The 13,336-nt window shown below is 51.9% G+C and overlaps 2 protein-coding genes and 1 long non-coding RNA gene across 3 annotated transcripts in view; 2 read left to right on the plus strand and 1 right to left on the minus strand.

The window, feature by feature from the left end:
- Positions 1 to 6: 6 nt before the first annotated feature.
- The window catches only part of sec23a (Sec23 homolog A, coat complex II component), a 23,165-nt gene continuing 9,835 nt past the window's right edge, over positions 7 to 13,336 (minus strand). The window contains exons 11-19 of the mRNA XM_030357306.1: positions 12,457 to 12,537; positions 12,060 to 12,149; positions 8,014 to 8,120; positions 7,116 to 7,347; positions 6,065 to 6,226; positions 5,327 to 5,413; positions 1,754 to 1,909; positions 1,513 to 1,578; positions 7 to 698 (exon numbers count right to left, since the gene is read on the minus strand). Of these exons, the coding sequence (XP_030213166.1) occupies positions 609 to 698; positions 1,513 to 1,578; positions 1,754 to 1,909; positions 5,327 to 5,413; positions 6,065 to 6,226; positions 7,116 to 7,347; positions 8,014 to 8,120; positions 12,060 to 12,149; positions 12,457 to 12,537 (1,071 nt within the window). The 3' untranslated portion in view covers positions 7 to 608. The remainder of the gene's footprint in view (positions 699 to 1,512; positions 1,579 to 1,753; positions 1,910 to 5,326; positions 5,414 to 6,064; positions 6,227 to 7,115; positions 7,348 to 8,013; positions 8,121 to 12,059; positions 12,150 to 12,456; positions 12,538 to 13,336) is intronic.
- Positions 9,582 to 10,926, plus strand: LOC115544412 (melatonin receptor type 1B-B). Its single transcript, XM_030357364.1, has one exon. It carries the CDS (start codon positions 10,033 to 10,035, stop codon positions 10,816 to 10,818), a length of 786 nt encoding a protein of 261 aa, XP_030213224.1. The 5' UTR covers positions 9,582 to 10,032; the 3' UTR covers positions 10,819 to 10,926.
- The window catches only part of LOC115544421 (uncharacterized), a 928-nt gene continuing 137 nt past the window's right edge, over positions 12,546 to 13,336 (plus strand). Inside the window, exons 1-2 of the long non-coding RNA XR_003976857.1 lie at positions 12,546 to 13,040; positions 13,097 to 13,336. The exon at positions 13,097 to 13,336 is cut by the window's right edge and continues 137 nt beyond it. This is a non-coding gene — a long non-coding RNA (uncharacterized LOC115544421). The remainder of the gene's footprint in view (positions 13,041 to 13,096) is intronic.

The raw sequence follows: 13,336 nt of genomic DNA on the forward strand, positions 1-13,336 counted from the left end.
CTTGCATATTGATGTTGCTGCCACATTTTATTACAAAGATGAGACAAACATTTCACACAATAACATCACACCCAGCTCCCCCCAACATGACATCACACCATACATAGTGTGAATATAACATACTTAATAATGATGATAGGGCCACAACTAAATTATTTTTCTTAGAAATCAAATTGCAAACTGGGATGTTTTATGTTCAGAGAATATTGCTTGAATTTAGCCTGCAGAAAAATAATGAGCTTCTATTTATTTCTTTCATCAATTACACACACACACACACACACACACACACACACACACACACACACACACACACACACACACACACACACACACACACACACACACACACACACACACACACACACACACACACACGGTTGTTGTGGTAGTGTTTTGATCGGTCTAAACCAGGTTAATACGTGTATGTGTGCCAAAGTAGATTGGTTGATATGCTTGTAGAATGGCTTAAAGGTTTGTAAGCTGTTGCTAGGCATGTCAATTGGTTGCTAGGCTTGCAGTATCGTTGATAGGCTTGTTCAATGGTCGCTAGGCTTGTTGGTCTTTGCTAGGCTTGTTTATCTGTTGCTAGGCGTGTAGGTCAGTCGCTAGGCAGCACTTGAGACAGCAAGCTTCTTCAGATGGTCCATGAAGACCTGCAGGCTGACGTCATCCGTCAGGATTGGAGCCCCCGATTCCTGCAGGTCAAGACGAACAGATTACACTCCAGATTAACAGACTACACTACAGATTAAACAACAGATTATCAGACTACTATACCATACTACATATAACATTCAAGATGAACAGGCTATACTACAAATAACACTCCAGATGAACATACTACTATACTACAAATAACACTCCAGATTAACATACTACAAATAACACTCCAGATTAACAGACTACTATACTACAAATAACACTCCAGATGAACATACTACTATACTACAAACACTCCAGATTAACAGACTACTATACTACAAATTACACTCCAGATTAACAGATCAACTCCCTATGTGTTCTACAAATAACACTCCAGATGAACATACTACTATACTACAAAGTACAAACACTCCAGATTAACAGACTACTATACTACAAATAACACTCCAGATTAACAGACTACTATACTACAAATAACACTCCAGATGAACAGACTATACTACAAATGAACACATTCAACTAGATTAACAGACTACACCACAGATTAAAATACAGATTAAAGACTACACTACAGATTAAATTAGAGATTAACAGACTGCACTGCAGATTAAATTAGAGATTAACAGACTGCACTACAGATTCAAGTAGAGATTAACAGACTGCACTACAGATTAAATTAGAGATTAACAGACTGCACTACAGATTAATTTAGAGATTAACAGACTGCACTACAGATTCAAGTAGAGATTAACAGACTGAACTACAGATGATGCTACAGATTAACAGGCTCCAGTACAGATTCATAGATAACAGTGGACTCTGCAACAGGTGTATAAAAGGTCTCACCTGTCCCCAGTTATACATGTTGTTGTGGGTCTGGGATGGGTTCACTTTGGAGAGCAGGAACCGAGCCTGTGGAAACATCATCATCATCATCATCATCTCAACCAGCATAGTGTGTGTGTGTGTGTGTGTGTGTGTGTGTGTGTGTGTGTGTGTGTGTGTGTGTGTGTGTGTGTGTGTGTGTGTGTGTGTGTGTGTGTGTGTGTGTGTGTGTGTGTGTGTGTGTGTGTGTGTGTGTGTGTACCTGGCTCCCTCCGTGCTCAGTGTCTATGTAGCGGGGCATGGGGAAGCGTGTGTGCAGGAGCTCCTGGGCGTCGTCCACCGGCGCCTGCAGAAGATGCCGGAAGTTCTCGTACTCGGTCATCTCCTGGTAGCCCGCCTTCCTCCACTGGGCCACCATCTGGGGAGAGAGAGGGAGAGAGACACTCAGTTACCATCGAGAAAGAGAGAGGGAGAGGGAGGGGGAGAGGGAGGGAGAGAGAGAGAGAGAGAGAGAGGGAGAGAGACACTCAGTTACCATCTGGGGAGAGAGAGGGAGAGAGACACTCAGTTACCATCGAGAAAGAGAGAGGGAGAGGGAGGGGGAGAGGGAGGGAGAGAGAGAGAGAGGGAGAGAGGGAGAGAGACACTCAGTTACCATCGAGAAAGAGAGAGGGAGAGGGAGGGGGAGAGGGAGGGAGAGAGAGAGAGAGGGAGAGAGGGAGAGAGACACTCAGTTACCATCGAGAAAGAGAGAGGGAGAGGGAGGGGGAGAGGGAGAGAGAGAGAGAGAGAGAGAGAGAGAGAGAGAGAGAGAGAGAGAGAGAGAGAGAGAGAGAGAGAGAGAGAGAGAGAGAGAGAGAGAGAGAGAGAGAGAGACTCAGTTACCATCGAGAAAGAGAGAGGGAGAGGGAGGGGGAGAGGGAGGGAGAGAGAGAGAGACACTCAGTTACCATCTGGAGAGGGAGAGAGAGAGAGAGAGAGAGAGAGAGAGAGAGAGAGACTCAGTTACCATCGAGAGAGAGAGACTCAGTTACCATCGAGAGAGAGAGAGACTCAGTTACCATCGAGAGAGAGAGAGACTCAGTTACCATCGAGAGAGAGAGAGACTCAGTTACCATCGAGAGAGAGAGAGACTCAGTTACCATCGAGAGAGAGACTCAGTTACCATCGAGAGAGAGACTCAGTTACCATCGAGAGAGAGACTCAGTTACCATCGAGAGAGAGACTCAGTTACCATCGAGAGAGAGAGAGAGAGAGAGAGAGAGAGAGAGAGAGAGAGAGAGAGAGAGAGAGAGAGAGAGAGAGAGAGAGAGAGAGAGAGAGAGAGAGAGAGAGAGAGAGAGAGAGAGAGAGAGACTCAGTTACCATCGAGTGAGAGAGAGGGAGAGACACTCAGTTACCATCTGGAGAGGGAGAGAGGGAGAGGGAGAGGGAGAGGGAGAGAGAGAGACTCAGTTACCATAGAGAGAGAGAAAGACAAAGACAAAGCATGAGAAAGAGAAAGAGAAGGAGAGAGAGAGAGAGAGAGAGAGAGAGAGAGAGAGAGAGAGAGAGAGAGAGAGAGAGAGAGAGAGAGAGAGAGAGAGAGAGAGAGAGAGAGAGAGAGAGAGAGAGAGAGAGAGAGAGAGAGAGAGAGAGAGAGAGAGACTCAGTTACCATCGAGTGAGAGAGAGGGAGAGACACTCAGTTACCATCTGGAGAGGGAGAGAGGGAGAGGGAGAGGGAGAGGGAGAGAGAGAGACTCAGTTACCATAGAGAGAGAGAAAGACAAAGACAAAGCATGAGAAAGAGAAAGAGAAGGAGAGGGAGAGGGAGAGGGAGAGGGAGAGAGAGAGAGAGAGAGAGAGAGAGACTAAATTACCATCTAGAGCAGGTGTGTAACATATGGCCCGCGGGCCATATGTTTGACACACCGGCCCGCGAGATGATTTGATCAGGCCCGCGACTTGTAGAGCAGACAAGGTAAGCCTCTAGCGCACTCCTGTGATATGATTTTTTAAAGAAATAACCAAAATTCTCACTTGTTCTTGTTTCACCACAATGAAGAAGTTATCAAGGGTGACATCCCCATTACCAAAATGTCTTTGTCAAAAGAAGAAAAGTGGAAATAGAGTGCAGAGTTTTCCAGGAAAAATGGACTGAGAATTATTTATTCACAGAGGTGAAGACAAAAGCAGTGTGCTTGGTATGCAATCAGCAAGTTTCAGTGCTCAAAGAATATAATATTCGGTGCCACTATGAGACTCTTCATAAAGAAAAATATCACCATTTGAAAGGACAACTAAGAAAAGAGGAGGTAGGCAAATTGTGAGTTGGTCTGATGAAACAGCAGTCTACTTTTACTTTCAGCCGCGAGATCAGTGATGCAGCAGTGATCTGCCTTTGCCAACATTAGTCTGTCGAGGAACACTGTCGCAGATAGGGTAAAGGAGCTCTCAGGAGACTTGGGCAGCCAAATGATTGACAAAATCAAGTCATTTATTGCTTTTTCGGTAGCAACTGATGAGAGCACTGATGTAATTGATATTGCTCAACTGGCCATATTTATTCGGGGTGTTGATGAGACTGACAATCACCGAGGAGTTCCTTGATGCCTATGAAGGACACTACAACAGCGAATGACATATTCAGCTCTCTCGTTGGAGCGCTGGACAAGGTCGGAGTGGACTGGTCCCGTGCCGTCAGCCTCGGTACAGATGCCGCACCATCAATGGTCGTGAGAAAGGCAGGCGTTGCGACAAAATTCCGAGAGAAAGTACAGACCGCAAATGGGGGACACGATTTTTGGGCATTTCACTGCATTTTGCATCAGGTAGCGTTGTGTTGCAAAACACTAAAAATGGATCATGCTATGAGTGTGGTTGTAAAAACTGTACATTTCATCAGAGCGTGAGGTCTGAATCACCGTCCGTTTGACCTTTTCTCAGAGATAAAGACATTCAGGCTGGCGTACCATACCACACTGAAGAACGGTGGTTAAGCCGAGGTGCCGTGCTCAAGCGTTTCTTTCAGCTACGAGAGGATATTGGACAGTTCATGGAGAAAAAGGGCAGCCCAGTGAAGGAACTTAAATGTCCGCAGTGGCTGCAGGATCTTGCCTTTATGGTGGATATTACACAGCACCTGAATAATCGTAACAAAATGTTGCAGGGCCGCAAAAGAATTGTCATTCAGTATAACGACAGCATCCGCGCATTCAAGTTAAAACTGTCACTCTGGGAGACGCAGCTATCTAGCAGTGACACCGTCCATTCCCCATGGCCAACAGCTGTGCGTGCGGCCGGACGTAATGCTGATATGGATCAATAGACTATAAGATAACAGGATTGCTGACATCCAACTCGAGATAATTGACTTGCAGTGTGATACCAATATGGAGGAGAAATTTGCAAATGTAGGCTGAATGATAAAGCAAAAAACAAAGCTAAAGATTTGGAGTTGACGTAGGTTATTTTGACATTATTTTACTGGTCTGGCCCACTTGAGATCAGATGGGCTGTATGTGGCCCCTGAACCAATATGAGGTTGACAACCCTGATCTAGAGGGAGAGAGAGAAACTGAGCTCACATCTGGAGAGAGAGAGAGAAACTGAGCTCACATCTGTGGAGAGAGAGAAAGAGAGAGAGAGAGAGAGAGAGAGAGAGAGAGAGAGAGAGAGAGAGAGAGAGAGAGAGAGAGAGAGAGAGAGAGAGAGAGAGAGAGAGAGAGAGAGAGAGAGAGAGAGAGAGAGAGAGAGAGACAGAGACACTCGGCAACAGCGAGAGTGCTCTGTCAAGTGGGCAGCGGTCTATGTTTGAGTGGGTGGGGTCAGGGTGTAAGGGGCGGGGCCTGTACCTCTCCATGGTAGATGAGGATCTGGAAGAAGGTGTCCATCAGCAGGATTCGGTCGGGCAGGATGCTGCTGCTGTCCAGCAGCACGGGCTGAAACCACAACGCCCTCTTAGCCAATCACATCGCGCCACCTCATCACACGCGTCACCAACGTTACCTAGCTTGAATTACTAGCCCTGTTCAGAACCCGCGGAACGCTTTGGAAAAACACCCTGACAGTTTAAAACATGAACCAGCACGCCAACACACCGGAAACATCATAGACACGCATAACCTTGCACATACGAGCAAGCATATATAGACCATATATTTAGACCTGCACAAAGAACGTGTGTGTGTTGTGGCGGCTACATGCTAACGTGTGTGTTTGTGTGCGTGTATATATATCAATATATATATATGTATGTGTATATATGAGTGTGAGTGTGAGTGTGTGTGTGTGTGTGTGTGTGTGTGTGTGTGTGTGTGTGTGTGTGTATATATATGAGTGTGTGTTTGCGTGTGTGCGCGAACGCATGTGTGTGCGCGTATGTATACAAGTGTGTGTATGTGTGTGTGTGTACGTGTGTGTACGCGTGTGTGTGTGTGTGTATGAGTACGTGCGTGCGTGTGTACGTGTGTGCATGTGTGTGTGCGTGCGTGCGTGTGTTCATGTGTACGTGCGTGTGTAAGTGTGTGTGCGTGCGTGTGTACGTGTGTGTGTGTATGTGTGTGTGATTGCGTGCTTGTGCGCGCGCGTACCTCCGGGGGGCCGTTGAAGGAGTAGGCGTAGAGCACGGGCTGCACCATGATGAGCGCCTGGGTGAGGTCGTGCCTGACGAACTGGTGCCGGTAGTACGAGCTCTCGTCAGGGCTGTTGTTGAACACCTGCAGGAAGGGGGACCTGCGCAGGTGGAACATGAACTACAAACACACACACACACACACACACACACACACACACACACACACACAATTAAGGAGCGTAATAGTGTTATAAAGTGGAGTAATAGATGCCAGGGGTCAAGGGTCAGGGGTCATGGTTGTACCTGGGCTGGGATCATAGGGCTCATATGGGTCAGGGGTCATATGGGTCAGGGCTGTACCTTGGATTAGGTCATAGGGGTCAGGGGTCATAGGGTCAGGGCTGTACCTTGGATTAGGTCATAGAGGTCAGGGGTCATAGGGTCAGAGCTGTCCCTGGGATGGGGTCAGGGGTCATAGGGGTCAGGGCTGTACCTGGGATGGGGTCAGGGGTCATAGGGTCAGGGCTGTACCTGGGATGGGGTCAGGGGTCATAGGGGTCAGGGCTGTACCTGGGATGGGGTCAGGGTTCATAGGGTCAGGGCTATACCTGGGATGGGGTCAGGGGTCATAGGGTCAGGGCTGTACCTGGGATGGGGTCAGGGGTCATAGGGGTCAGGGCTGTACCTGGGATGGGGTCAGGGGTCATAGGGTCAGGGCTGTACCTGGGATGGGGTCAGGGTTCATAGGGTCAGGGCTGTACCTGGGATGGGGTCAGGGGTCATAGGGTCAGGGCTGTACCTGGGATGGGGTCAGGGGTCATAGGGTCAGGGCTGTACCTGGGATGGGGTCAGGGGTCATAGGGTCAGGGCTGTACCTGGGATGGGGTCAGGGGTCATAGGGGTCAGGGCTGTACCTGGGATGGGGTCAGGGGTCATAGGGTCAGGGCTGTACCTGGGATGGGGTCAGGGGTCATAGGGTCAGGGCTGTACCTGGGATGGGGTCAGGGGTCATAGGGGTCAGGGCTGTACCTGGGATGGGGTCAGGGGTCATAGGGTCAGGGCTGTACCTGGGGGTAGAGGGAGAAGGTCTCGGAGAAGCGGAAGGAGTTGGGGTCGTCCTTGTGGTAGTCCCCGAACTTCTGGCAGAGCCTTATGAGCTGTCGGTCGAGCCAGCGCAGCACGTCGGGGCCCTCCTCGCTCTCCGCCCGCTGCACCGCCAGACGGGCCATCAAGATGGCCGCCGCCTCCTGGTCGAAGGACGCCGCGATGCTCTGGATCTGGGTCTGAGCGTCTGCCCAGCTGGGGGGGGGGGGGGAGAGAGAGAGAGAGGGGGGGGGGGGGGGGAGAGAGAGAGAGAGAGAGAGAGAGAGAGAGAGAGAGAGAGAGAGAGAGGGGGGGGGGGGGGGGAGAGAGAGAGAGGGGAGAGAGAGGGGAGAGAGAGAGAGGGGAGAGAGAGGAGAGGGGAGAGAGAGAGAGGGAGAGGGAGAGGGAGAGAGAGAGAGAGAGAGAGAGAGAGAGAGAGAGAGAGAGAGAGAGAGAGAGAGAGAGAGAGAGAGAGAGAGAGAGAGAGAGAGAGAGAGAGAGAGAGAGAGAGAGAGAGAGAGAGAGAGAGAGAGAGAGAGAGAGAGAGAGAGAGACTCAGTCACTGTGTTCCCGTCATGCCGGGTAAACCAAGCCTGATCTTGGGTCAGGTGACTCCCTAACCCCTGGGTTGCCCCTGAAGCCAGGACCCCTGGTCTGCACGGTGGTGGAGCGGACTGGGAGAGGCGTGTTGTGCGTCTTTGGGCGTGTGTGGGCGTGCGGTTTGGCGTACGTGTGTTGGCGAGTGTGGGGCCAACACTCACCAAGACACGTAGGACAAACCGCACGCCCACACACGCCAACACACGTACAAGACTCAGCACGCCCACAGTGTGGGCGTGCTGAGTCTCGTACGTGTGTCGGCGTGTGCGGCCGTGCACTCACTTGCGTGCGGTGGTGGTGACCCGGATGCGGCGCTGGCCGGAGGAGTGCTGGTACTGGGTCACGAACTGGAGGGCGCCCCGCCCGCCCTGGGGGATGGGAGCGTTGTGCTGGGAACACAAAAACACACACCTTTACAACGGTCCGTACGCCACACCTGGACACACCTGGACACACCTGGTCACACCTGGTCACACCTGGACACACCTGGACACACCTGGACACACCTGGGGCCGGTTGCACCAACTGGGCGTAACTAAGACTGGTCGTAACTGCTAAGTAGGTCTTAGTTACGACCTGGCGTTAGAATGGAACTAACGCCGGTTGCACCAACGGGACTTACGCCTGGTCTTAACTACGCCCGGTCTTAGCCATGCGCGGCCATGTGAATGTTCCATGGTACGCGCATATCACCGCGTTGCTAGGATACCTCGTGACAACAGCTGTTTACTATTTTACTTGACATGCTGTTGGACACCGAAATAAATAATTCATTCGTTCACTCATTGTCATTCATCAATTGTGTTAATGCCTAACAATAAAACACTGCAAACGAATATAATTAAAATATGTATTTGTTATGTCTGGTTTACGACGAGCAGGCATTTAGACGGGAATGGTTCTGTAGGAGAGATTTGTTTAATGTGTCGGCCTATATAAAACATATAAACATAGTTAAAACAACATTCACAACTGATTATAAGTTGAGAACGGACTAATCGGCCAGCGATATCTTCCCGACAGGCAGTCGATCTGTGAACACTGATCATATCGCCGGCTGTGCTTTGAAATGCAGTTTAGCGAAGCGTTGCAAGGATGGTGGTAAAGCTGCATTGGATTGGATGTAATTGCTATAGAAACAGCCTGGAATTTCAACTCTACGCCTGCCCCTGACCAGGCGTAGGATTTACGCCTGGTCTTAGTGAAAAGAACGCTAAGCCCAGTTGGAGCAACCGGCGTAACGGTTAGGTTGGACTTAGGTCGCCAAGTTACGACCAGGCGTAGTTACGACCAGGCTTACGCCCAGTTGGTGCAACCGGCCCCTGGACACACCTGGACACACCTGGTCACTCATGGTCACTCATGGTTAACCCTGTCTAAACCTGTTTCCACTCGATAATACCTGGAGACACCTAGTTCAACCGGTCCACACCTGGTCACATCTGCCTCCCCTTGGTCACACCTGGTCACACCTGTCTAAACCCGGTTCAACCGGTCCACACCTGGTTATGACATTGTCATTTGTCTGTTTATATCCATCATTTAAAGATCCTGCTCTACTTTAAACCTCTAGTTCGGCCAAACAGTCCACAGGTAGCCAAACATCATCTGGAGGTCCTGTCCCATAATGACCACTGGTGTGAGCCAACAGACATCTGGGAATGCAGGGGGCTTCAGCGGCCTTTGGAGTCACTTCCCATGACCCCTCTGCAAGCATAATGTCAACATGTTCCCACTGCCTGCTCGTGTTGGAGGAGGGGAACGCAGAGAGGGCCTTACAGAACCAGGAAGACAGCGGGCACGGCCAATCCCATCCACAGAGACATCGGGCAGAGCCAATGAGAACCAAGGAGACATAATGTCACCGCAAGGTAGCCCAACAGCTGAAGCCTGACAAGTTCATCTTCCCCATTATATGAGTTCCTGCAGGAAGTCAGGGGAGAGAGACGGGGTCATGTGATGTGTAACCATGGCGCATCAATCATTCACCCGCTGTGATAATTAAACATAAACACAGGGAGGGGCCAGAGGGGGAAGAGCGAGAGAGGAAGTAAGACGAGCGGAGACAAAGGGTGAGAGGAGAAGCGCGAGGCAGCGCCAGGAAAGTTTCCGAAGAGAACATTCGATCGCGAGCGCTTTTTGTCCTTCGAGCGAGGCCGGTTTCTCTCTCAACGAGCCCAGCGAGCGAGGGGAGAGGAGCACGGAGCAAAGGAGCGAACGCAGCCGCGGTTGGTGATGTCAGCGCTCCGCGGTGTCGTCCCAGCGGGGGGGCGGGGCTAGGCGTTGGTGGCGGCCCCAGAGATGGAGGCGTGGGCGAGCGGCGTGTTCGCCGCCCTCGCGGCGCTCAACAGCGCGGCCAGCGTGGGCGGCAACCTGCTGGTCCTCCTCCTGCTGCTGCTGGACCGGGAGCTGAGGGCCGAGGCGTCGGCGCTCAGCCTCAGCCTGGCGCTCTCCGACCTCGGCCTGGGCCTCAGCGTGCTGCCGCTGGCCGCCCACAGCAGCCTGGCCGGGGGCCCGGCCGGCCCGGGGCCCCCGCTGTGCCAGGCGGCGGGCTTCCTGTCGGTGCTGCTGCAGACGGCGTCGCTGCACTCCCTGGCGTGGCTCACGCTGGGCCGCTACTCCCAGCTCTGCCTGGCGCTGGGCTCCGGGCGGCTGTGGGCGGGCCGCCGCACCCTGGGCCCGCTGCTGCTGCTCTGGGCCTTCTGCCTGCTCACCGCCACGCTGCCGCTGCTGGGCGTGGGCCGCTACGCCTACAGCCGCTCCACCTTCCTGTGCGGCCCCGGGGTGGAGGCGGCGGCGGCGGCGGGGGCGGGGGGGCGGGGCTTCAGCCTGTACGTGCTGCTGGTGGGCGCGCTGCTGCCGCTGGGGGCCGTGTGCACGCTGCAGGCCTGCATGGCCGCCACGGCCCGGAGGCAGGCGCGGCGCGGCACCTTCGCCTGCAACCAGGACCACTGCTTCTACGTCCCCGCCAGCAGCTACAGCCGCACCGCAGGCCTGCTGCTCGCCACCTCAGGTCAGTGCACAGCCCGCCCTATTGGTCAGCCTCTGGACTATTACCCGCCCTATTGGTCAGCCTCGGGACTATAGACCCGCCCTATTGGTCAGCCTCGGGACTATAGACCCGCCCTATTGGTCCGCCTCGGGACTATGGTCCCGCCCTATTGGTCCGCCTCGGGACCATGGTCCCGCCCTATTGGTCAGCCTCGGGACCATGGTCCCGCCCTATTGGTCAGCCTCTGGACTATAGACCCGCCCTATTGGTCAGCCTCGGACCTTAGTCCCGCCCTATTGGTCAGCCTCAGGACCATAGTCCCGCCCTATTGGTCAGCCTCAGGACCTTAGTCCCGCCCTATTGGTCAGCCTCAGGACCATAGTCCCGCCCTATTGGTCAGCCTCAGGACCTTAGTCCCGCCCTATTGGTCACCTTCAGGACAATAACCTTTCCCCATTGGTCAGCCTGAGGATAATAACCTTTCCCTATTGCCCAGTCAATACTCCCTCCCTATTGGTCAGCAGCCTTTTAAAGGGTAGCTACGTCCTACGTTTGAGAGCATATCTCTGTTCACGTCCGCCGTCGGTACGCTTCCTTAAGTTATGCAGTCTCCGCCCTGATGGGAGCTGGGCCAACATCCTTAACATTTATCATGCAGTCCGTACCGGTTTGTGCTCTCGTGTGTGTGTGTGCGTGATTGTGATGGTGCCCGTCTGTCGGTGTGCGTGTGCCAGGGTGTGTGTTGGTGTGCTGGCTGCCCTACATCTGCGTGGGCGTGTACCAGGCGGTGGGGGGGCGGGCCGTCCCGGCGGAGGTGAGCTGCCTGTCAGCCGGTCTGCTGCTGTGCTGCCCCTCCCTCAACCCCTGGAGCTTCTCCATGAGCCACACGTAAGACCCCCCCCCCCCTCCTCCTCCTCGTCCTCATCATCATCATCACCACCATAACGCCCTTCACTTACTGCAGATAGACCACCAAATAAAGGGTGTGTGTGTGTGTGTGTGTCTCTCCCTCTGTGTTTGTGTGCCCCCCTCTGTGTGTGTGTGTGTGTGTGTGTGTGTGTGTGTGTGTGTGTGTGTGTGTGTGTGTGTGTGTGTGTGTGTGTGTGTGTGTGTGTGTGTGTGTGTGTGTGTGTGTGCAGCAGCTACAGGGCCGCCCTGAGGAGGGCCGTTGCCAGGGTAACTCCGGTGTTCTACCGATCAGGAAAGACGCCCCAGAGTCCACCACAGAGCTCCGCCCACTCAACAACGGACCTGGCCAATCACAGCCGGGCGGCGACCACCCTACATCCGCCGCCGCTGACCCCGCCCCCCCCAGTGACCTCTGACCTCCGCCTACCTGGTTGACGACCTCGAGGTAGAGGGCCAGGGTGGTGCTGGGGTCCAGACCGCACATCTTCCACTGGCAGGTCCCCCCCGTGCCGATCTCCTGCACACACACACACACACACATTAATACACACAAACATTAATACACACACAGACACACAGGCATACATTAATACAGACAAACACACACCCCCCAATACAGACATTAATGCCAACACAAACACATATACATTATTACACACACACACCTACACATGTACATGAATACACACACCAATACACACACACACACACACACACACACACACACACACACACACACACACACACACACACACACACACACACACACACACACACACACACACACACACACACACACACACACACCCCCAGAGCTGACTCACGTTCTCGGAGACACACGGTCCCTTGGCGTTGAGGGACACGCACGGACCGATAGCCCCCGACACCTTGATCTCCCTGGAGGTCTGGGGGGGGGGAGGGGGGGGGACGCATCATCACAACGCACTTACGTTACCACGACGATCACTACTGTTACCATGGATACCACTACTATCAGCATTGTTACCACGACTACCACTACTATCCCCATGACTCAGTACCATCCCCACCACCACCACCACCACACAACTACCACTTCTAGTACATACCGATTATTAAATACATGTTATATTCAGACTGTTAATATTGTATAGTTTAATTGAGGTTCTAAAGATGTGATCACACCGTTCTGATAGTTAAGATGTGATCACACTTTCTGATTGTTAAAAGGTGACCACATCCATTCTGATTGTTAAAAGGTGACCACATCCATTCTGATTTTTAAAATGTGAACGCATCCATTCTGATTGTCGAAAGGTGATCACACCCATTCTGATTGTTAAGATGTGATCACACATTCTGATTGTTAAAAGGTGATCACACCCATTCTGATTGTTAAGATGTGATCACACATTCTGATTGTTAAAAGGTGATCACACCCATTCTGATTGTTAAGATGTGATCACACATTCTGATTGTTAAAAGGTGGTCACATCCATTCTGATTGTTGTTAGGATGTGATCTCATCCATTCTGATTTAAAATGTTATAACCACATCCATTCTGATTTAAAATGTTGTAATTACATCCATTCTGATTGGTAAATGGGATCATCACCTCCATTCTGATGATCTTTGATCAGCTGATTGTATTCTGATATATCGTGGATATATATTGATCACAGAACAGCAATGCTTTTCTCCGGCTGAAAATTCCTCTGAATGTG

This window comes from Gadus morhua, chromosome 5 (assembly GCF_902167405.1).
Source record: "Gadus morhua chromosome 5, gadMor3.0, whole genome shotgun sequence".
Classification (NCBI taxonomy): domain Eukaryota; kingdom Metazoa; phylum Chordata; class Actinopteri; order Gadiformes; family Gadidae; genus Gadus; species Gadus morhua.